Source organism: Acanthisitta chloris, unplaced genomic scaffold, assembly GCF_000695815.1.
Source record: "Acanthisitta chloris isolate BGI_N310 unplaced genomic scaffold, ASM69581v1 scaffold23999, whole genome shotgun sequence".
Taxonomy (NCBI): Eukaryota; Metazoa; Chordata; class Aves; order Passeriformes; family Acanthisittidae; genus Acanthisitta; species Acanthisitta chloris.
In genome coordinates, this window is record NW_008692379.1 from 7,567 (window position 1) to 32,091 (window position 24,525).

The 24,525-nt window shown below is 43.5% G+C and overlaps 1 protein-coding gene across 1 annotated transcript in view; it reads right to left on the reverse strand.

Moving 5' to 3' along the window:
• The window catches only part of PHF20 (PHD finger protein 20), a 48,154-nt gene that overhangs the window by 1,385 nt on the left and 22,244 nt on the right, over nt 1–24,525 (reverse strand). Inside the window, exons 10-17 of the mRNA XM_009082661.1 lie at nt 18,329–18,502; nt 14,552–14,650; nt 12,545–12,706; nt 9,741–9,910; nt 5,205–5,304; nt 3,586–3,781; nt 2,204–2,603; nt 400–583 (exon numbers count right to left, since the gene is read on the reverse strand). Of these exons, the coding sequence (XP_009080909.1) occupies nt 400–583; nt 2,204–2,603; nt 3,586–3,781; nt 5,205–5,304; nt 9,741–9,910; nt 12,545–12,706; nt 14,552–14,650; nt 18,329–18,502 (1,485 nt within the window). The remainder of the gene's footprint in view (nt 1–399; nt 584–2,203; nt 2,604–3,585; nt 3,782–5,204; nt 5,305–9,740; nt 9,911–12,544; nt 12,707–14,551; nt 14,651–18,328; nt 18,503–24,525) is intronic.

Below are 24,525 nucleotides of genomic sequence, written 5' to 3' on the forward strand. Positions count from 1 at the left end.
CCTAACAGGGTCCCCCTGCAGCTTCCCTGGACACCCTACAGATTCCTGGGAGGTTGCTCTGAGGTCTCCACACAACCTTGTCTTCTCTAGGCTGAATAGGCTGAACTCTCAGCCTGTGCTCGTAGGGAAGGTGCTCCAGTGCTCTTATCAAATCCTCTCATCAACTTCAACATCTGATACAACTATTTAGAGATGACCTAACTAGAACTTGTTCTGTGAAATTCTGCTCTTTGTTTTGAAATTCACCCCCACACCAGCAGCATATCTGTCTGCTATTAGGAAATGTGACAAGCACTCATCTCTTTGCAGGTCTGCAGAAGCAAAATCCTAGTTAACATATTTTGAACAGGCATTTCGGTTAAATACAGCTATTTTTTGAAACAGAATAATGCTACTTACCATCTAGCTCCTTCTCAATGAAATCCATTCTGTGTATGACTTCATCCTGCAGAGATTCCACGTGAGCTAAAAGATTGAGCTGCCACTGCAGCTGTGAGTTCACAACTCCTTCTTTGTCTTTTTCCAGCAATTTCATTTCAATAGCTTCCTCTGGAGAGACCTTCTTCGAGGCAGACTCCCTCACCTGGCAGAAACACACACTTTAGTGCTTGCTGGGGAGCCAAACTGCCTTGCTCCTGTCACCCAAGCTCATTGCTCAACTCATCTTGGGCCAGTGGGGGAGAGAGACACAGAGATCATAGATAAATATTACATTGGTATAGGCAAGAGGATCAAAACATAAATATACTTTTCTAGGTATTTTGCTAGGAACGATTCTTTGCACTTCAACAAGCATCTGATTTTCCCAAGATAACACACATGTAGTTACCTCCCTGCCACATTTCACCTGGAAGATCCTGTACTGAATCTGTGCATCCCAAGAAATACTGGAGCCATTTTTCCCTTGACAGTAATCAACTGAAGAGCAAATGATTCTGCAGTGAGAAGGGATTTGTCCTTAAAGAATCTAATCTCAATTCTACTGAAACTTTGACTGCAGCATCTCTCAAAACAAGCACTACCAGCCCTTCCAAAGCTTGACTACACTGTCAACATGTTCATTCTGCTCCTCTACTTTTTTCACCCTTCTGCTGAAACATGACAGGATTTAGAAAAAGGCTCCTTTAGACTGAAGAACTAAAATAAATGCCTTTCTGGGAAATACAACTCCATCTCAACTGACTGACAGAGAAGTTAAAAATAAATTACAGCTTATATATGCATGGACTAGGGGCTGAACAAACCTTCAATCTAAAAGAGGGAGGTCAGTATTTCATAGAATCATAAAACTACACAATAATTTGGGTTGGAAAAGGCCAATCCAGTCCAACCCCTTTTCAGGGACACCTTCCACTAGCCCAGGCTGCTCCAAGCCCTGTCCAGCCTGGCTCTGAACACTCCCAGGGTTAGGGCAGCCACAGTTTCTCTGGGCAACCTGTGCCAGTGTCTCAGCACCCTCACAGGGAAGAATTTCTTCCCAATATCTAATCTAAATCTACCCTCCTTCAGCTTAAGGCCATTCCCCCTTGTCTTGTCCCTCCAGGCCCTTGTCCAGTTCTCCTGGAGCCCCTTTAGGCATGGGAAGGGGCTCTAAGGTCTCCCCAGAGCCTTCTCTCCCCCAGCTCTCCCAGCCTCACTCCATGGCAGAGCTGCTCAATCCATTCCCTAGCGAGTTTCTAACATTTCTCAGACCACATTTCATGTGAATTGGCACAAACTAATCAAAGCCAAACTTTGGTACTGGGGTGTAAAAGAAAGGCCCCTGCTAGGCCTGACACAGCTGACAAGGAGAACCAAGCACAAAGCTACACCTGGTACATTTAGCTATCAGACATACCCAGAAACTGGCTGCGCAGTGCCTCTGCTGTGATCCCACTCTCACACACCTGTCCTGTTCTCTCTTTGCCATTGCTAGTGTTTATTGCCACATTTAACACAGAAAAGCAGCAATGAACTGCCAGTGGACCACAGTGCATGGTCCAGACCTTTCAGGTGATTTGAGGGCCAGAAGTCAACCTAAGCTTTTAAACTATAATTGGAAATGAAGGAACTGATCATCTCGCTCATTTTAATTCTTACTGGCAGCTTAAATTTAACAGTATAAGGAAAAACTAAACACGAGCAAACCAAACACTACTAGGAAAGGCTGAGGTTTGCACTCTGCCAGGCAAACACGCAGGGAGAGCCATTTCAACACAAATACCTTAGAGTAATTGTGTTTGGATTCGTTTTCCATCCTGCATATTTCTTGGTCCAGATTCCAGCCAAATCTCTCTGACAGGGTATCATCTCCATTTTCCCGTATCCTATTCACTCCATCATCCATGGCTGAGCCTCTTGTTTCCACCACCAGCCTCTGCTCTATGGCAGGGTAGTAGGCCCGAGGCTTCTGGTAACAGTGCTCACTCGTGATGTAAGACTCCTCCACAGAGGGAATGGTTGAGGGTTTGTCCACTGTCCCATTCCAAGTTCTATAACCTGCAGTCTCCTCTTTGCAGCAGTTTTCCTCAAAGTGAATGATGTGTTTTGTATGGATTTTCTCATCCACTGTGATGTGCTTCCACGGATGACACCAAAGCTTTAGGTCAGGATGTTCTTTATTCCTATTCAAACAGAAAAAGTAAACCACCCAATTTAAAAGTCAGAGTGACTGAGCAAACTATCCTATTACATAAGGAAATTAAAAATATTTGAACCAGTCACCATAACCACTAAAAAAAAAAAATCCCCAAATACTCTGAAATAACATCATTTCACTGACCTCAACTGGGCATCTTCCTACAATGCTGTGGTAGGTTCACTATGTTCATTTCTATAACATGGCACATAAACCAAGCATTGGCAATAAGAAAAACAAACACTGAAGAGTAAGTTTCAAATAGACACACACAACTCCTCACCAATGCTGCCCTTCAAGGAACATTTTGCTTCAATATTTGCAATTTCTTAACAGCATAGATCAATTTTCACTGGGATATTTTTACCAAGGTGTGATATACCAACACAGTCCCCTCCACTGGTCTTAGAAAAACTCTTATTTTAATTTTAAATAACTACCATGTTATTTATTCCAGCAGAAGGGACAACCAGAGGTATTTTTTATTATTTATTACTATTTGCTTTTATATTGTTATTTATTATTATTTATTATGATTTACTACACAGCTATAGCAAAAATATTATTTTCTATTAATTTTCATTATTATTACACAGATATAACAAAAATATTTGAGTGACCATTGCTACTGGTATTTTTCTAAGTGCTGTAAGAATGCTGCCATAGGTCACATGCCTATCCTCTTACTTGCATCTATTTAGATGCTTCAGGAGAAGCTGTTGTTGTAAGTTTTCCCCCCTCTTCCCTCCACACTTTCCCAACTCCTTGATAAACATTGCCCATTTACACCCAACACACTTGAATAGCTTTTGAGCATCCAAGTTCTTTTCCAAGATCACATGCTATGAATCCACAAAAAAGCACAAACGTAAGTCTGCATTTCTGGTTAAATTCTGGTCAGTTTTCTACTATTTGCAATATCTAATTGCTTGTGAGAACATGTCAGCTGGTACTTAAGCACTGCTTACTGTAATATGCTCATCTTCAGCTGCAGCCCATGCAGGACTTCTATCACTCTCTGCACATCCCCAAGAAGCTGGTGAGTGGCTACTATCTTCTTGGCATTCTGGTGGGAATAATTCTCTTCCAAAAATGCTAAGCCATGCATGTGACCATTACTCAACCACTCCTTCTCATACCAGTACTTCAGGCTGGACCTCTGACCTGAAGGGACAGCAATGAGAGGGTTAAAATGAAGCATTAACTGTGGTTGACAGTTACTGATTATCTCCAAGTCTTGCAACAGCTTATTTCTTACCAACAGTACCAATAAAGACTTCAAACAGCAGACAAAACCCTGAAGAAATGAAGAACTTGTGAAGTAGTAAGGCAAAAACTTCTCCCTAAATGTAAAAGCATTGAGAGCCCAAACTCCAGCCCAGGACACCCACAAGAGGCAGCTCCAGCTGAGGCAGAGAGAGCTGTATTTTTACCAGGATCTCACACTGTCCAGTCTAACCATGGTTATGGCTGGAGCCAGAGTCTGAACATAGCTCTCTGCAGACAAACATGCAGAAAAAGGCAGTGAACTTCCTGGTGGGTTTGTTTCTAAGCCACCACGTGTAATAGTATAGGAGGACATTTTAAAGGAACCAGTGGTAAGGTTCTGAGGGAGAACTTGCCTAAGCCAGGCTACAAATACTGGTAATGTTAGCTTAAGAGGTTGGAATATTAACAACAGCTGAAACAAAATGATGTTCAATGTGACAAATGCCTCAGTACAAGTAACTTAAGCAGTCAAGCAAAGCAGCAGAGAGTAAACTGCAGATGCTTGCTGAACTGCAAACACACAAACAAAAGAATCCAAGTCAATACCCAACAAAAGTCCTCTGCAGCCTGGAGAATGTACTGTTACAGCAGATGCTGTAGTACATCTGACTATAACAGCACAATCCATGTACATAAAACAAAAAGATCTTTTCATTAGGTGAGCGGAGGTCCATTTTCTTGCCATCTATAAACATGGACTCATCCATTTCCACTTTCAGCAAGGACTGGCAATTCAGAGAGTAAGAAGTCAGAAAGGATTCACCTAAGTGTAATTTTACCCGCTGTATAAAAAGATGAGGCATTAAAAAATACGTAGTTAAAAGTAGAGAACACATTGCTTAATCAGTTCTGGCTGTGTTACTCAGGATAAATACCAATACACAGGTTCTCAGGTACTGCAGCCAATGCCAAGGGCCACACCTGTGCAGGGCCAGGACCCTTGTACTGACTGGTCTTCGTCCTGGCCTAGCTGGGGTAGAGCTGCAGCCACATCTCCTGAGATGTGCCCACAGGGAGGCTTTGCCTGAGCTTCACCAGTGCTTATTTTCCACAGTCAGACAGCACAATTCTTGTAACACCAAACACGTGACAGACGGTCACCACAGTGATTCCTTTCCATTCCTGCCCACTGCAGTGCCACAACATGGACTCATGGACATCCATATAACTTACACTTTCTGTAACTGCAAATTACCTACACAGTGACAGATATGGACTGGGGGGGAAGTAGTTTCATCCTTGAAATACATACACACACACACACACACACAAATTTACTACACATATAAGAAGGGCCTGTAACCCTAAATTTCTGTACCTGGAGGATCTTGGCAAACATAACAGGTGTACTTCTCAGGTACATTATCTTCCAGTAAGCCCATGCAGACTCCATGCTGCCAGCACAGACACTCTTCACACTGTTCAAAGTCAAGAAGTGCATATCAACAGAAGTGAAGGCTACAGGAGCTCATTACCATTACATCAATTAAGAGAGACAGTATCTACACATTTTAAGGCAAAAAGGTGTGTTAATACCCACCCACCCCCTTCCAGCTACAAGCAAATACATTACAGAATCAGATTACAATAAAATCTGAGCCCTTCCCACACATTTTTCATACTATTTCTGGAGAACGACAACCATTATGAAGTGGCAGCAGAGATCCTGAAAGGTGTGAAAATGTTCCCTTTGGACCTGGAGATCTTCCATGAGATGTATGTGCACATAACCAGGACAGCAAACACTATGCAATCAAGCTTTCTTCAGCGAAATAGATCCATTTTTCTGAGTTAAGAAGTTTCCCCCTCAAGCAGCAAACTAAAAATCCCAGAGATACTTGTGTCTCACAGGACTGCCAACATTACGCTTTACTGATTCTTGTACCTCTGGCATTTTATTCCTTTCAAAGGTAGCTCTACTGACACAAACCTGCAGTGCAGAAGCAGCTGTACCAGCTCTAAAAGCTTCCAGCATCCTTCCAAGGGTGGGCAAAGACTGAATAAAGTTTGGATCTGCTCAGCACAGTTATACTACTGAACATGAAATCACTGTTCTTAAAGCCACACAGTTCTAGAGCAGGGAAAAACCATATTCACATCTTCTGTCACTTTCTCCTCCCCTCCCACATGTTAACATGGGACCAAGTTTTGACTTTAGCCTAAAACCCACTGACAGATGGCACAAAACCCCAGCTAGGAGTATAAAGTCAATTTTGATTTGAAACTGTGCTGCCAGTTCAGAATCACTATTTCCCCAAGCAGTGAGACAAGAGCTCATACCTTTTATAAGCATAAGCCAAAAAGCATAATGCAGAGAATCTCATCAGTGTTGGCACAGGACTTCAGTATGAGCTAAAACAAACCCAAACAGCAACTGCAACCTCAGAGGCTGCTGCTCACTGACCTATGAAGATGCCACCTTGCTAAACATCTTATCTCTGTTCAACACCACTTACTCCACTTTATTCATGCTCCTCTAATGTGGTGCCTTTCCTAGGAGGGACAGAAAGGGACAACCAGATCTGGAATATTCACTGCATTAAAGGAGTGGTCTAAGCATGGGGAAAATAGAAGCTCTGGGAACAGAGAATGTAAAAGGTTAGAGAGAAAGAGGTTTCTGAAGGATGGGACTAACAGTGGTTTGTCTTACAAAAATCTTTTCAAAAGAGACCACCCTCCTTTCACAAAGGGGATTATCAGGAGGCAGAAAAAGGTGTTTCAAAACAAAGAAGACACATTATGAAAAACAGACTGTGTGCTAAAAATAACAAAGGAGATTCTGGACCTAGTCACACCTGCATCCAATACAACATGTCATGAAGCACAGGGCTGCCCTCAGTGATTTTCCAGGCAAATTTGCCCAGAACTCTAGTGAAGCATCCCAACGTTTTTTTTTTTAATTTTACTCAGCTGCTTTTTAAATATCCTCCCCATCAGGGCACGGGTCCTTCCTTTCACCTGCAGGTTCTCCTGCACAGCGTGGCTGGCCAGTCTACTGCTCTGCACACATGCTACAGGGAAGCTGCCCCTACCCAGGCAGCAGTAGGGAGACTCAAAGTACACCAAATAAGAGACTTAGAAGAGGGAAAACATGCAGCATTGTGCAAAAGGGTTTAAATCAAAATTCAAGTACAAAATAAATAACTGAACCCAAAGGACATAGACTTCTAGCAGCTTTTCACCTTCTAGAACAAGAGTATCCCAAGTCCATTACATCACTCACCTCAGATGCCCCCCAAATGCAGCCCTGGAATTCCTGCATCATACACAAATTCGCCAATGTTTAGGTTTAAAAACACAAAGTGAAGAGACAATGACTGTCTGGACTTTTTGGGGCCCAAGCCTGCCCATACAAAGGACTGCTGTAGCTCCAGGAGGAACACAGGGCAGCACTGCTTCACACAGGGTGCATAAAGGAAATCCAGGAACCTCCTGGCAGACACTGCAACCAAACAGCACTGACCAACGATGTCCTGGGGTTTATACCTTTCTTTCCCAGATATAGCTTCTACTAACCAAAGCTTCTAGAAATGCAAACCCAGATTTCTGCACCCCAGTGCAGTGAATGACATTCTTCATGCTCAAACTCCTCAGGGCAGTTAATTTAAGGCAAGTTCAGAATAAAGAGAGAGTTTTTCACAAAATCTCTGAGCTGAATTGTGATCAGTTTAAATACCCAAATGGAACAAACTCCCATTTGAACCATGTATGAATTTCATTAAATCTTAATGATCCCCAATCTTCCAGGGAAAACAAAGGTGCTTTTCCCTCATTATTTCTAAATTGGGCACATTCATGGAAATGAGCAGAGCTCAGAGAGAAAATTACTTACCACAGCCTCTCCTGTAAGAGGAGAAGGGATCCATGTATCCTGGGAGAAATGAACCTCCAGCCACGTGAATGAGAAAACTGCCCTGGCTCTCAATCCCTGCACCAAGCCAAGGCAGGTGGGCACACAGCCTGCTCCAGCAGACACCCAGGTGCCAGCACGTTTCAGTCGGAATAATGAAGCAGGGGAAGAACACTCTCAAGTGTCCTTCTAAAACCCCATACCCTGAGCAAAGTGACCCATCTTCAGAAAGAAGGGACCAACCTAAACTCAAGCTCTGAGGGCAGACAGCTCTGAATTTAGTTTCCAAGTGTCAGATTGAGCATGAGTAGGAAACAGGGGAGGAACCTTTCCTCATTATAAAGTTATGACAAAAACACAGGATTCTTACTCTGTGAAGCCAAAGGGAAGTGTCAATCCTGGCACTCCACCTCTGTAAACAGGCTCCCTTTGTGACAATCCCAGTCGTGTAACATAGCAGCTTTGCTTTGTATTAATGCTCTGCTCTTAAAGAGTGAACTCAGCCATTTCTGTATCAAAAACAGACAACCATTTCCCCTCAAAATCCAGGTGACAGAAAGCTGTGGGGAGCACAGAATTTGGCACCTTAAGCAAGTCACCTGTCCAACCTACATCTCCATCACCCCCAACATCTTGTTACCAGCTCCTTGCTTCCCCATCCCTACTGCCTCAAGCCCCATCAAGAATGCATGTACTCACCACACTGTCCATCTGCATCTCTGTTCCAGAGAGAAAAACCTGCTCTCCTAGACAATTCTTTCATAAAACAGTTGAAATGTATAAAACTACGCAATATATTGAAAAAAACCCCAAACTTTTTCAACCTAGAAAACCAATCTTAGAAGCAGCCCACGAAACCTCACAGGAGAGCTATCCGTAGGCTGTGCCCTGAGCCAGCTGACAGTTCCCAGTTCTGCAATCCTAGTGTTGAACTGATCTTTCTCAGAAAGTTATAGGCCAGACTATCTCTTTCTGTTTTCCTTTGAGCCATCTCACCACTGTAAGACTCCTCTTCCTCCTGTACACTCTGATCATGTTTACTTAATCAGAGAATCAAGGCTGGCGGAGACACCCAGAATCAAGTCCAACCATTAACTTGTCACTGCTGTAACCTCTAAACCCCAAACCATATCCTCCAGTGCCAGATCCAGACACCTCTTAAACTATATCCAGGGATGGTGATTCCAGCACCTCTCTGGACAATTCCTTATTCCAGTGCTTTAACACCCCAACAAGGAAAAACTGTTTCCTAACATCTCCTCTGACTCACCCCTGTCTCAGCTCAAGGCCATTCCCTCTAGTCCTCTCCCTGGCAGGAAGGGGGAAAGAGATGGGGGACAATTTACAAACAGCTCAAAAAGCAAAAGTTAATAGGCAGGGCACTTCCAAAGCAGCTTTTATCAGCAGTTTTGAGCAGAAGAAATAATAGAAGGTGCTCCGAGTTTTCTACGAAGTTGTTTAAAAGGAGCACATACCTTATAGAGATTAGGAACTTAGAATTTAGAAACTAGTGCAGAATGGACAAATGCAGCTCTGCTTTAAAGCAAAATACCTATTTATTTATGATTTTTTAAGTCAAGCCTCTTGCAGAGCAGAGGAGTGGAAGGGTACCACCATCTCAGGGCAATGTCTCCATGCTCAGAACTGGAGGGTGGCAAACACAGCAGATAAAAAGCCACTGATTTCAAATACGCATTCTCAAAATCCAGCAAGGTTCTCATTTTTTAGAAAAATGCAACTGCACAAGTGACTAGCCAACTGGTTATGACTTGTGGAGAATTCTCCCTCTTTCCCCACTTTCCTTGGATTAAAAATACCAAAACTGCACTATAGAGTAAAAGTAGTTTTAACTGTCAGAGCAGTTACTCACCCTGGCACATTACCTTAAAAAATATTATGATTTGGGAGGACAACAAGAGTTTATTTCATGTACCAAACAAAAGCTTTTCCACTGACACGGCCCACTGTAGTCACTGAAATGAGCATTTCCCCTTCACTTCATACCTGAATCATGAAGTCATTTTCTTCCTTTACTTCACAAACACAACGAACAATCTCAAAATCACTTTCTTCAACTTCTTCATCAGGGTTGGTGGTTACATCAACATCCTGACTGCAGTCATCGTCACTCCACAGCAAGCTGTCCATAGATGACTCACTCAGGGTGTCATCCTCTGCACAAGAAATATTTACAAAAACTCCTGAGTGACTACAAGAAAGGTCAAACAGCCCTCAGGATCTCATCCTGGGTATGCAGACACACACTCCTAAAAGCAGGAGCTCACATTGCAATTTAAGGAACATGACAATTGAAGGTTACTGTATCATGAAGTTTCATGTTCTCACTAACAGCTCCTTCAACATATTCCAACTCAACAGTTTCTACTGTCAACATAGAGTGTCTCAAACAACAGGCACAAAGTCTCTTGAGACCATAAGCACAACAAACAAAACCAGGCTTGTACATTCAACACCAGCTGCTGCAATTTGTACAGAACTGTGACTTGACACTAAGTGTAGAGCTCCCAAAAACAGAGTTCTGTTTTATGAACCATTCAGTCTCACAAAGTCACATCTCCATGACAAAACCATTCAGAGGCCAACATGGAATTTAATCCTGCTGCAGAAATTACTATTTTCATTTAGTCTCCTGTTCAGGAACATTTATCAACTCAGGGGCAAAGCACTGCCCAAGGTTTCCTTCCAGAACAGCCACACTGCTTAAGGAAAGCATTAATGCACCTCAGGATTGAATAACATTGCCACGAAAATCTTTACTGTGCTAAACTGACATTCTTACCTCAGTAATATTAAGGCAATGTCTGCATCTCCCTTGGGGATAGAATGGGAGGGTCGGGGAAGAAGACAATGATTTTGATCATTTGGAAAAATCTACTAAGTTGGAAGGGAGTGGAAGGCAAAAATTTTAGTCAGTCTTAAATGAGACTGTAGGGTCTCAGCTGTAGTGGGTAGAACTATTTTGATCACTCATAGAATGCAAAAACAGAATCATCAGTCTCTGGTATAAACTAGAACTGTTGGAGAAACATCTGTTCTCAAATTCGAGGGGCTGAGAACCCAATGCCACAGTTTATTTTCATGCTCAAACATTTTATTCCACCTCTGACTAGGACCCTCTTTCCCAAGAACCCTGGCGTGACAGGTTAGGCACACTGCACTGCCATGTTACACACAGGAGTTTCACTGTGCTGACACCAGACCCTGCTCATCTAGGCACAGCTTTTATTGTTGGTACAAGTTCTGTAGATGCAGAAAGCAGTAAAGCAATTGTGAAAAGGATGAAATAAAACCATTTCCAGTATTTTCCACCATTTTCAATGTCTATGAACTGATCAAAAGGAGTCTCAGCAACTGATAGCAAAGTTATTTAACTGTATGTTCTATGGGTGGTTTACTCCAAAAACTGCTCAGACTCACAGAATGTATTTCAGGATATTTCCATCATCTGCACGTCAACAGCTTTTGCAAGTACAGTGGAGTTAAATGAAGTGAATTTTCACTTTGCCTAATACCAAATAATGAAATTCGTGTCAAAAAAACCCCACAACAAACCCAAACTCAAATGAGCCTCAACAATGTATCTGTGCAACAAGGAAACCAAGGTTCTGGTATATACTCAAACTGACACACATTTCCTATTTCCTTCAAGCTTCTGAGCTTTAAGGAGAAAGAGCAAAACGTTTGTAGTCTTTTTTTATTACACCTGCCTGTGACAGTAAATAGCAAGATGGATCAAGATATTAAGAACCATGAGGACTGGGACACAGAAGCCACATTTTAATGAGTTCTGCTTATGAAGTACTATGAAGACACCAATAAACAGACACTCAAGAGCTTCTTATCATTATAGTTTCATAGTATGTGAAGGGGTTGGAATGGACCTTAGAGATGATCCAGTCCCAGCCCCCTGCCCTGGGCAGGGACACCTCCCACCAGAGCAGGTTGCTCAAGGCTTTAGCCAACCTGGCTGTGAACACTGCCAGGGCTGGGGCAGCCACAGCCTCCCTGGGCAACCTGGGACAGTGTCTCACCACCCCCACAGCAAAAACTTCTGCCTGATATCTAGTTTAAATTTAGCCCCTTCAGCTCCTGGCAGGTTGCTCTGAGGTCTCCACACAACCTTCTCTTCTCCAGGCTGAACAGCCCCAACTCTCTCAGCCTGTCCTCATAGAGAAGGTGCTCCAGTGCTTTGATCAGCTCTGTGACCTCCTCTGGGCTTGTTCCAACAGTTTCATGTCCTTCTGATGTTGGGGACACAGACACACATGCAGCACTCCAACTGGGTCTCATGAGGGCAGAGGGGGAGAATCCCCTCCCTCACCTGCTGCCACACTCCTTTGGTTGCAGCCCAAGGGAGATTATGAATCTCAAAGTCATTATAACCACCTATCATAACACATCTATTAAACAACACATCACCACACTGAGTGGTCTCAAACACAGCACATGCTGCAGCAACCTGCACAGCACCTATTTTAGCTCTGAAGTTCTTACTTCATAGAAAACTTTTGGAAATAGGACAAATTTAATTCTAAAGTCTGAACATGACTATTCTAGAGTTAATATGGTGCTGCAAAATGTGTTTGATTTCTGAAATAAGGCTAACATCCTTAAAGCTTCTGTGAAGGTAAAGTCAAAGTAAAAAGCAGTAGCTCTGCCAAACAAACTGGGTTCAGCTTTTTCAGGCAGAGTCAATGAAACAATCAGTTTTCAGGTATGTTAGTGAGCTCATATTTACTGGCAACGAAAGACAGAGCTAAATAAATCATAGAGGAGAGTCATCTCACCATTTGCCTTCGATTTCCCCCTGTGCTGCCCGTGCTCAGCGCAGTGCAGCAGCGTGCTGGCGTGTGCAGATGATTTATTTGAAGAAACACCTTTTGTGACAACTGATTTCTCAGGAGAAAGCTCCTGCGAGATATCTGTGTTCTCCCCAAGGCCAGCATACTCTGCAAAAGAGTAGGAAGTGCTACTGTTAAAAATCTGAGGTCAGGAACAGTTGACAAAAGAAACCAACACCATGCATGGCCATATAGCAGGCACATGTAGTCACTGAGCCAGTTCCTACTCCACATGCTTGGGCCCTGGGACTTCACAGTGCTGCTGGAAAATGTGCAAGCTTTCTAGAGGCAAGCTGTTGCCAGAAGCAGAAAATCTGCTGATGCTCAGTGGCTGTTCACAGCTGACAGAAGTGAGAAAGGTTTAAGTTGGGCCTTTCCAGCCCAACTACTCTTCAAGGGGTGTAGGTCTACAAATGGCACTGCTGGCTGGAGACCTGCCCCTCACACGGGCTACACACATTCCCTCATCTCACAGACTTCAAAGTGGACAGGAAGCACTCTGTTCATACAACCATCAAGGTTGGAGGAGACATCTAAGATCACAAAGTCCAATCATTAACCTGTCACTGCTGTAACCTCTAAACCAGACCCTCCAGTGTCAGATCCAGACACCCCTTAAACACCTCCAGGGATGGTGTCTCCACTCCACCACCTGGCAGTTCCATATTCCAGTGCCTGAACACCCTCACAGGGAAAACTGTTTTCCAGTATCTAACCTGAATTTCCTGTCTCATCTTATGGCCTAGTGTATGTATGGAATGGGATGCACAGGTGGAAAAGGGTTAGGAGTGTCTAGAGAAAACACCTGGAATGGTTTCTCTCTGGAGGTGCCCATCTCTCATGGCTACACTGTATAGACACCAAGGCTGGCTGCAATGGCAAGCAGCACCCTCCATTGACCTGGGGAAAATCTTCACAGTTCCTGGACTGAATAACCACAAGAGCAACATCAAACAAGGCAAGCAACATCTTCAAACCCAAGGAGAGATGGACGAGCAGCTCATGGGTACCATTTGTGTGACTACTGCATACATTTAGAGACCACACTGTGCATATTTTCACTCTATGTCAGAGCACCATACTATCAGAAACTTGTTAAAATGATTTGTTTCAGTACAATTCTGAGTCAGCTAGCCTATGGTTCTTCCCATCCACTCTCTGGATAGCTTGCTCTATTTCTTCATGGCAGCGAACAGAAAGATAAAGTATTTTCTTTCCAGCTCAAAAACTCCTCCACAAGGAGATGTAGTTTCACGAATTACACGTGGCAGACTGAAGTGTGCTGCATCAGTGATTCCACACATCCAGCAATGGCAGAGGAAGTTGCCACACTCGATCCTTAAATATGTGAACAAAGAAATGTTTCAGAATCAGCCGTGATTTTCAGCAGTGAAGAATCCGTTAGCACCAACACCTGGGCCTACACATGAAGTCCAAAGCTTGAAGTGGCCCAGGGAAGCATTCCCAGGCCTCTGCAGATGAAAGCAACAGAGAAGACACATTCCAACAACTCTATTAATGTAGGGCAACAGCCTGTCATGAGACACGGGGACAATGTTTCCAACCTCCACCATTCCTACAGGAGCCCCAAAAGTAACTCTCATAACTGAGAACATCCTGTACACAGGGTACTGGGGATATGCACCCTTCTAACTGGGCAAAGCTTGCACAGAGCTAAGGAAAACCAGACACATCCATTTAGGAGTGACATTTACTCTGTGCCATTACAAGCACCAGTACCAGCTGCCATCCACTGCCAACAATGAAGCTCAACCAGGAAGTCAATTATCTTGCCAACCACAATTTAAAATTATCCACGTAATCAAATCAGAGCTAACACAGAGTGAAGAAAGCAGCCTGACCTGCAGTGCCTGCTCTCTTCAGGGAGCTAAACTAGGTCACAGAACAGAAAAATTGAGCCATTTCCATCTACAGAAGCAAAATGAACCTTACCAGGCTTCGATCTCTTTTTCTTTTTTTTCTTTTTCTTTGACTTGGATCTTGCATTGTCTTTGGATTTTCTCTCTTTGTTCTTCTCATGTTGTTTAACAGCTGAAATAAGACAATATTCCAGCTTAGTTTTTAAATATATATACATTTATTCTACTAATTATTTTTCTTAAAGACCTCCAGGGTTTCTTTGGACAACCAAGGCAGGTTCACTGCAAAAAAACCAAGACAACTTATTTGCAAGAATTCCCAGCTCTCAGTTAGAATGATCTATTTTATGTCCTAATTTGATTATCCGATTAACAAAATTAGAATAGCATGTGGGAGAAATCAACTGCACACCAAAGCCCATTTATTATTTACGTGCTTCAGAGACTACAAAAAAAAAGAAAGCAGTGAGGGATTTGCTATATCCATTTACAGTAGCTTTGTAACAGAAGCTTGACAAGAACAAAACCCCAACCCCCAAACTGCAGTTCAATTCCTCACTCAAACCTTTCATCTTCATTGAAAATAGAGCAGCAACTGGTTCAGCTGGCTCTGCAGTTCCCTCAACATCTGTTCTCCATCCTGTTTCCATGGCATGACAAACACACCATGATTTTTAAGCGATGGAGTGGTGACTGTCAGTCAAGCCCATCCTCAAAGCATGTTTCCAGTGCAATGCAGTACACCCCTGCTGCCAAGTCACATGCACAAACCCTTCTGCCACGTCCCCATGTGTGGTTACAACTCCTGTTTTCAGATGCAGAATTTCTAGATACACAGTTCCTTAAGTAAGTTATTCTAACTCACCTGAGACTGTAGATGCAATCAACACCTATTATGGCAAGATGCCTTCCATCTCAAAAGGGCTCCCAGTGCTGGGTTGTTTGAGCCACTCACCATCCAACTGGGAAACCTATTTCCATTCTGATGATGGGCATCAGAATAAGCACCTAAATAACACCTTATCCTGTAAGGAATCTTCTCCTGCACAAACCATTTAAGAACCCTAGCTGGTCTGTAACCACTTATGAAGCAAACCAGCAATACCAGTGTATTATGTCAACTTCTTCAGTACATGCCAACAGCAAACTCCTCTATTCACAGGCTGTGTATGTACAGCACAAACAGCTCACTGAGAAACTGCTGATCTCAGTCATGTTTTATCAGCTCTCATCAGTTCTGGTGTTTGTCCCCAACATAAGGACATGGAACTGTTGGAACAAGTCCAGAGGAGGACACAAAGCTGATCAGAGCACTGGAGCACCTTCCCTATGAGCACAGGCTGAATCAGTTGGGGCTGTTCAGCCTGGAGAAGAGAAGGTTGTGTGGAGACCTCAGAGCAACCTGCCAGGAGCTGAAGGGGGTCCAGGGAAGCGGCAGAGGGACTCTTGGTTAGGAACTGCAGGGACAGGACAAGGAGGAATGGGAATAAATTGAAAGAGGCAATTTAGATTAGCTATCAGGAAGAAGTTTTTTGCTGTGAGGGTGGTGAGACGCTGTCCCATGTTGCCCAGGGAGGCTGTGGCTGCCCCAGCCCTGGCAGTGTTCACAGTCAGGTGGGCTAAAGCCTTGAGCAACCTGCTCTGGTGGGAGGGGTCCCTGCCCAGGGCAGGGGTTGGGGCTGGATGGTCTCTAAGGTGCATTCCAACCCCTAACATACTAGATCAGGCACAAACAACTCACTGACAAACTGCAAATCTCAGTCATGTTTTATCAGCTGTGATAAGCATGCAGGGGACATGCTCATCAGCTCATCCTCAGGAGAGTCTTCAGCTCTGCATGTCTCCATACTCCTAGTCCTTAAGCATCTCCTGCTGCTCTGGAGGTCACTTACATGCCTCCCTTGGCATGCTGTTAGAAATGGTTGCTCAGTGTGTGCTGCCAGCAGCCACATCAGCTGCTGCCCCTGATGGCAGCTGATCACTCCAGTCACCTTCCTCTAAAGGCAGTAGGACTGGCAGCATATAAGCCATCTTCATCCCCTCCACTACTGTGTGTTGAGGGGGGCTAAGGAAAAAGAGGTTCCTATTTAAATGTCAGCATGGTGTTTCCAACATCCTTTTTCCTTTCCTGTCCTCATCTCCTATTCCCCCAGTGGTCTGGATCCTCTGGGTACCATTCCCTTCTCCCTGCTCACAGGGATGCAAGAGGTTCTGCCATTTTATTCTGCCAGAAGGGCAAAGAGATCAAAACAGAGGTAGAAAAACTTTGCATTTTCATTTGGGAACTGAAATTCACACAGTCAGATAGCTGGATTTGGTTTTAGATGTCCCAGAGCACAGAGTAAGCTGCTTCAGTCACAATTATCCATTATAAATATGACAGAGATTGGCACTTTGTTCCATAGTTTTCCCTCTTGTGCTTGCCTGTATGTCTTGAAATCTGGAAAAAATCTAAACAGCCAATTTCTTTGTATAGCTGTGTCCTGAACTACACAGCACAGTCAGTGAAGTGGTCCCTGGAAGACAAATCTGCACAGAACAAGTGTTTGAGTATTATCCAAGGACATTCCAAAAACCTCTACTGAAGAATCTTGTCTCAAGCTGTTTCTCACAAGCACCTGAAGTATAATGAATTCTCACTGACACAGGAACAGGTAAGGAGACTGTCTAGGTTAGGAGCATCCTCACAGATTCATGTTATCAAACAGAAATCTAAGCTGCCTTATAAAACCCTAAAAATTAGGCACCAACCAATTCCATGTTTACATCTACAGACCTAAGCATTCTCAATGCCCTTGAACAGCAGATACCCACGAGGACCAGGATGGGGACTCAGCACATCCTCCACCACTGCTGTTCATTCTCATCTCTAAATTCCACACTCTCAGGTAACACATGTCCCACTGAGTCAGAACAGTGAGGACACACTGATGGATTCCACTGGGACCTTCCTACAAGGGGGACAAAGGACGCCCAAGAACAATGAGAGGTACTACGCACTGCCTGACTGCTGTGACCAACAGAACAACACAGTGACAGGCAGGGAAAGCAATGACCTCCAGGACAAAGATCAACTGCTATAGATAATCTAACCTCAGATTTTATGTTTGTTCTCCTCATCATTCTGACTCAAATTCTCACCACATACCTGAACCAAACTGGTGATGTATAAATTCTAGATGTATGCTGGAAATTATTGCTGTATTATTTATACAGATATAAAATATTTAAATATATGCATTGTTTCTATGTCTGTGTGTGTATACATACAACCCCCCCATCCCCTGCATGGCTGTACCCACCTATACCACAGCAGATTTTAGTATGAATAGGGTTTACACTATACCACTGAACAGTCAAAGTCATGAAGCTCTTCAGAGATGTCTGGTAGGAAGAAGTGTTGAGTATCAGCAGTATCCAAATGCTGTTAACAAACCCCCCCCAGGTCATCATGCCCCACAACTGCCCCACCCCTTTTAAGTTTAGTTATCTCTAAGTACAGCATTACTTGAAATATCTAATGCTTTGGATAACCACGAGTTCAACAGAATTAGGGCCCATATATCAAGATAAGCAATAATCTTTTCATGCCCTTTAATACTTCAGCACTTTTTAACATCTTAAAAATACTCCTCACTGACTGGGAAGAACAATCCCCAATGCAGACAGCAAGAAAACTACAGTGAAAAAGCACTGCTTACGTTTCATGCTGTACATTCACACAGAATTACTCTCTCTCAAAGAAGGTATGCAGAACATGTGCTATTAATATTATCCATGCCTTACAATGCTTAAAACTCCCCCAGGCCTTTTCCAAGTTCAGCCTGCCATGTTAAACCAAAAGCCATACCATGTTCAACTCTTTGCCGAGGCCTCCGCAGAGCTCTGGCTATGTGGTTCCTGGCTTGGTCTCTAACCGAATGTCGGTGACTAGTTAATGCACTTACAGCAGCTGAAGTTCTTCTCTTTTCTACTTTTTCATCTCTATATGAGGTACTCCTTAGGGCTATGTGTAGAGGACCATCTATAAAAAGAACAAAGACCAAGTCCAAGCTTTAAACACTTTCCAAAGTCAGACTATGTCAGCAGCAGCAGCAGCTCTGGCAGCCCATGTGGAGAGTTTCTGATCAACTCACAGTCCTAGCCATGACAGAGGATAAAACCTGCAATGTTTTTGTTGAGTTTGTTGAGGGTTTTTTTTTTCCCTTCGCAAAGAAACAACAGATGCACATGCATCCCCCGAAGTCTATACTTTCAGAAATACTGTGACTTTGAAGAAAGATGGAAAGAGAAACAGTTCAGTTTGGCAGAGATATGGGTCAGGTAATTTTTATGAGTTTCTCCAAGAAACAAGGACCCTCTTGGTTTAATTAGAGGAACTACTGTTCTCAAGAGTGTGTTGTGTAAAGGGGCACACAGCAGTGGCATAAAGCAGCTCTGCATATGTAAGGAAGAGCAGTTTTTAAATACATACCACTGAAACAACAGTGTTTGAACCCAGAGTGATTAGGAAGAATTCAGGATCACTACCAAAAATTCATAAAAAACATGAGACACAGACATGACTTAAATAGCAAGTGGAATTTCAGGTAAAGCCAAGTCAAACAGTTTTACCCTCCTAAATACATGCAGCAACTCCTACTGAAAGACTCCTGGACATGGAAGAGTGGTGAAGCTAGTCAAAGCTAAGGCTGCATGGCAGGTAGGACAGCACACTGAACATGACCAGTACATTGCCATTTTGGAGGAGGACACCAGTATCCTGGTCAATAAGACCCAGCAGCCAAGGTGATAGCTGGCTGACTTTGATCAAGAATGTCCAATTCTATCATCAGAAGCGCCTCAAAAGTTTGGTGGATATGTAAGGAAACTTCCTTCTTATCTGAAGAGGAACACGTCACTTGGACACCTCTAATAAAGTAATTGTGAGTAGAGCCTGAAAAGACTGTAAACAGAAGGAAAAGAGTCCCAGAGAACATACTTAGAAGAAAAAAATGGCATGGTATTGAGCACACTGCCCTGCTCAGCATTTCAAGGTGAAGAGAAAACAAGGCACATTAAGACATGTCATTGCAGAGCTTTCAGAATCCAGTGGATCTCTTCAGGCAAAATAAACTCCAAGATGCAGAAATCTGGTGGCCATCAGATGACATTTTCCCTCATCTTCTCACTCTGAAGTTGTATTAGAACTTAAAGACAAAGAAAAAAAAAAAGGACTCGTTTGTAACTCTTCTGTATCCAAACTGTTACTTTCTGGTCACCTGCCCTAGTGCGTTACAGTGGCCACAAAGGACAGGAATTAGACCAAACCCCAACTCCCATACAATTATGAAAGTCTCTAAAACTCTAAATTAGAAAAAAAAAATCAAAAAGTCTCTAGAAGTGCCTTCTGTCCAGTCAGGAACTCCTACCTTTCACTGGGGGCTTATTCACCTCAAGAGCTGCAAGACTGCAGAAAGCAGCATGTTTTGTCCATGAAGAACTACCAAACCCAGAAGATACTCCTTGATATCACACCTTCCATTTGCAAGAGGACTAACTTCTCTTGCAGGAACGAGTATAAAGAGGTTTTGTGATGGTTGTTTGGCTGGTTGTTTTTTGATGCAGCTGGTTGGCTGGTTGGTTGTAAGTAGGTCTATTCTTTGGTAAGACTTCATGCTAACAGAATTTGCTCTTCTGAGGACTTTCATGACTAGGGGTTGAACTTGTTCAGTTCAGAGGTTGAACATCATCAGTTCAGACAGACAGAACTTTTTCCCATAGTACATGGTAGCTGAGAAATAAGATTCAGGTACTTCATCATGTTTGGGAGCATCAGTGCCTTTAACTTTCTGAAATGCAAACTGTTTGCAGCAGTACAGGGTGAGAAGTTACACAAAGAAACCCTTTTTCAAGCTTTCCTGATTGTCTACCACACAGCAATAACTTTTATGGATATTTACAGAACACCACTGCAAGGAAACCCAAAATTACAATACAAAAATCTATACAAACCAAACAACCTTCACTGAGGCCTCCTAACTTTCCCCTCTTCCAACAGCTCAACTCAGTCTCATGAATTAACACTTCATGAAAGAACCCCATGGCCACCTTGATCCCACCAGGCTTTGGGCTTCCCGTGCCCAAGATCAGTGCACACAGGCTCTTGGAACAAGTATTTTGTGGCCACCATGGGGTTTGTAGCTTTGGAGACTGAATTTGAAGGTGATTTTTGCCAAGAGTAAGTCCTGCCTTTCATGACACAAAGGCTAATATGTTTATGTAAGATTTTTCAACCACCAGGAATTGTCCTGTGGGAGGTCAAGGTATTGTATCATGTACCTGATGTATTTTTCTTCAATAACTGACAAAAACCCCCAAACAGTCATCAACAAATACGTGAAATTTTGAAACACCTTTGTTCCACTGATAGAAATGTTTAGAGAGTCTGCAAGATCTCTGAGCACTCTGAAATCTATTTTAGGAGCTGTGATTAAATTTGATGATATTAAAAAGCCTAAAAATTTATCCTCAACTTAAGGGACAGCAAACATTAAAACCGATGCCATGAAGATGCAAACTTGCAAGCCTTCCACACTTAAGTGTCCTTTTCCTCTCCTTTTATAAGCATAATTCTGACAGGTTAGTTTATAAACTTATCCCCTGAAGAACACAGAACGATTATTCATAACAACAACCAAGACCTTGTATTTAGGCATGTGACTTTTAATGTTTGCACAGCCAGATTTTCTGCACTACCACCTCCTGCAGAGTGCGCCATCTGCTCCCATCCTCTGCACTCCCCAAGCCAACCTTCACTCTCCAGGTCTCCTACTCCTCTGTCTCCACCCAGTCACAAGACAACTGTCCCATGAGGCTGCAGTGACAACAGGACCACACTCATGGAAACTCCTATTAGGAGAGCACTGGAGACTCCTATGTGTTTCCTAAACTGTCTCTTAAGGCCCCATGAAGACACCAACATCTGTGTCCCACCTCAGGCACGTCCCTAAAGATAGATAATAGTACCTCTTAACAGATACAGATATCTTTAAATTGGTGTTAGCATCCTTTAATCAATACAGGTATTTTAAACAGATATTCATATAATCAGAATTTGACAGGTTGGAATGGGCCTTAGAGATCATCCAGTCCCGACCCCCACTAGACCAGGATGTACAAGGCTTTAGCCAACCTAGCTGTGAACATTGCCAGGGCTGGGGCAGCCACAGCCTCCCTGGGCACCCTGGGACAGTGTGTCACCACTCTCACAGTAGAAACATTTTTCTACTATCTCACCTAGACTTCCCCTCCATCAATTTGAACCCATTACCCCTTGTCCTATCATTGCAGTTCCTAACAAAAAGTCCCTCTCCAGCTCCTTGTAGGCCCTTCAGATATTGAAAAGTCACTATGAAGTCTCCACACAGTCTTCTCTTCTCCAGGCTGAACAGCCCCAACTCCCTCAGTCTGTCCTCACAGGGAGATGCTCCAGTGCTCTCTGATCAGCTTTGTGGCCTCCTCTGGACTTGCTCCAACAGCTGCATGTCATTCTTATGTTGTGGACACCAGAACTGTGTGCAGTGTTCCAGGTGGGTCTCACGAGAGCAGAGCTGAGGGGGAGAATCACCTCTTTTGATCTGCTAGCCACACTCCATTTGATGAAGCCCTTTAATAGCTCTGTGATCTAAAGCCTCTTTAATCATCATTTAAATGACACAATTCTGTGCAAGCAGCACAAAAGTCTCCTGACATCCTGGGCAGTGACATTTTCATTGTTCTTTAACAGTGGCATTGTGATTAAACATCAGAGTAGATGAATTTCTAGCTCAGATTGCACTAAATACTAGTAACAGGAACAGGAGGTATGTTCATGAGGCACTGGAGGTGAAGCAGCTGATTAACTATCCCCAGCGTTCTCCCATGGAGTTCTTTCAGGCCCCTCTCCCATAAGCCTGGAAGAAGTATTCTCTTCCATATGAAGAGCTGACCCAGTAGCAGGTGAAGGATCTTAGAAACTAATCGATACAGACCCAAGATATCAAACCACCTTAAGGCTGCAGAAACCACAGGGACAGAGCTTAGGACAACTTACACCTAAGCACATCAGGGCTCAGTGACAGACAAGGCAATAGCTTCCTGTCCCCTGGAACACTGATGTCAGACCCCAGGCAAAGAGGAGCTTCAACATTCACAGGAAGCAGAGACACTGCAGTCCCAAGTGCTGGGAATCAAGCATCATTCACAGCTGTGAGATCACTTGCTGAGGATATGCACTGGTATTTTCAAGAGACAACACATCTTGACCCACAGACCAAAGGCAGTACTCTCAAACTAAGCCAAAGACTATTGGCAGTTCTGCAGAACATGGAGTGTGTTAGTGCAGATCTTCACCTGCTGCAGAGAGAAACCCTGTGTCTGTGGATCATCCCATGCCAAGCAAGGAGGCATCCATCAGCAAGAACCTGGAGGCAACAGCAAACCCCCTCCAAAGGATCAACCTGACAACCACACCACCACAGGCCAGAGCTTCACCTGTGAACAGCTACCAGTGGCAACAAGATGCCTAAGATGTTTAAGCTGTCCAAGCAAGTTTGCCAACCCTATCCATGCACAGTTCAGATCTCATCAGTACCACAAATAAGGACGAAATCTCCTTTTTCCTTACACGTATTTCTAGCATTAAGCCACTTAGGCACTAACAGGAGATAATTAACTTGGAGTAGGCAGAACTGTCTAACAATAAGGTTATGTACAAAAAATTTAAACCTACCTACAAACCATTTTTTCCTTCTTTAAGTGCCTTTTATGGACTCCACAGCAGGGACAGATTTCTACAGTCTCCAAACTACAAATTGTGGGTCTGTCTCTTTCTTTTCCTCCTCAGTGCAAAGAACACAGCAGAGCCAAGACTGGCAGCCAGACTACCTGCCAGGCCAAGGCTGCTGTTACATACCCACACAACAGAGCAGAGCTCACAATTTGAACATCCTAACTTTGAGTCTTTCTGAATGAGTGGGTTTCATTTTTTAGTAACTGTGGGAGAATTTCTGATTGCTAACAGACATGTGAGCAATCCAGCCTTGCTAGCAGGGCCTGAGCAAGCTGCAAGCCAAGCTGTTCAAGGACACTGCTGCAGCTGGAATGGGAGAAAGGAGGTAACAAGATAAGCAGCTCCTGGCTGTGGGATGCAGGAGCTGAAAATGGTTAGAGGTAGAGACCAATGATTGGGGCATTTTATGATTGATCTGTTAATAACCAATTATGCTGTGTGTAAGGTGGGCTAGTAATAGTAGTTAACCAGTGATAAGTGGGGGCTTACAATAGTGTATATAAACGAATCACTTTTGTAAATAATAAAGGTCAGTCACGAGATATTCAAGAAGGATAATGGCATTGCCTCTTCGTACGCTAACTCCCACAACAGTCAATTTCTGAGTGATAAATCTTATAGAACATCTCAATTTGAACTCTCAAAAAACTTCAGCGACTCCCTGGTGTCAGAATGATGCTGAGGAGCCAAATGCAGCCCAGGCTCAGCAAGTCTCTTGCGAGCTTTCACATCCACATCCACGTGTGCAGGTCCCAATTCTCTTTGACAGACCACTGCTGGTGGCTCTACAATGCACCTGCTGAGGTGTAATGCAACTGAGAACTGAGGGCAGGAACACCTATCTCGGACACAAACCCAACTGCCTCCTGCTCTGTAAGGACAATTCCTTCCATGAAGACCAAAGAGCAGCAATACTTGTGGTCAGTATTATAACATGAACCTGCAGGAAGAGCTGTTTCATCATAATGATCTCATAACATTTCCTGATAAATTACACCAAGAGGTACTGGCTGAACACATCCAGTGGCCACTTAATGCCTAGTCATTCTGTTAGAGTAGTAATGCATATTATAAAACACAAGCTGCAGGCAATGGTGCTTCTTCCCCTCTGTTCAGAGCCACTACACAACTTCCAGAACTATCTGTCAAATTTGCCACTGCAAAGGCAAGATCCTTCTTTGGAAAGAGGGAGACAACAAAATCAGTCCCACACTAACTTTTCCAGCTCACTCAAG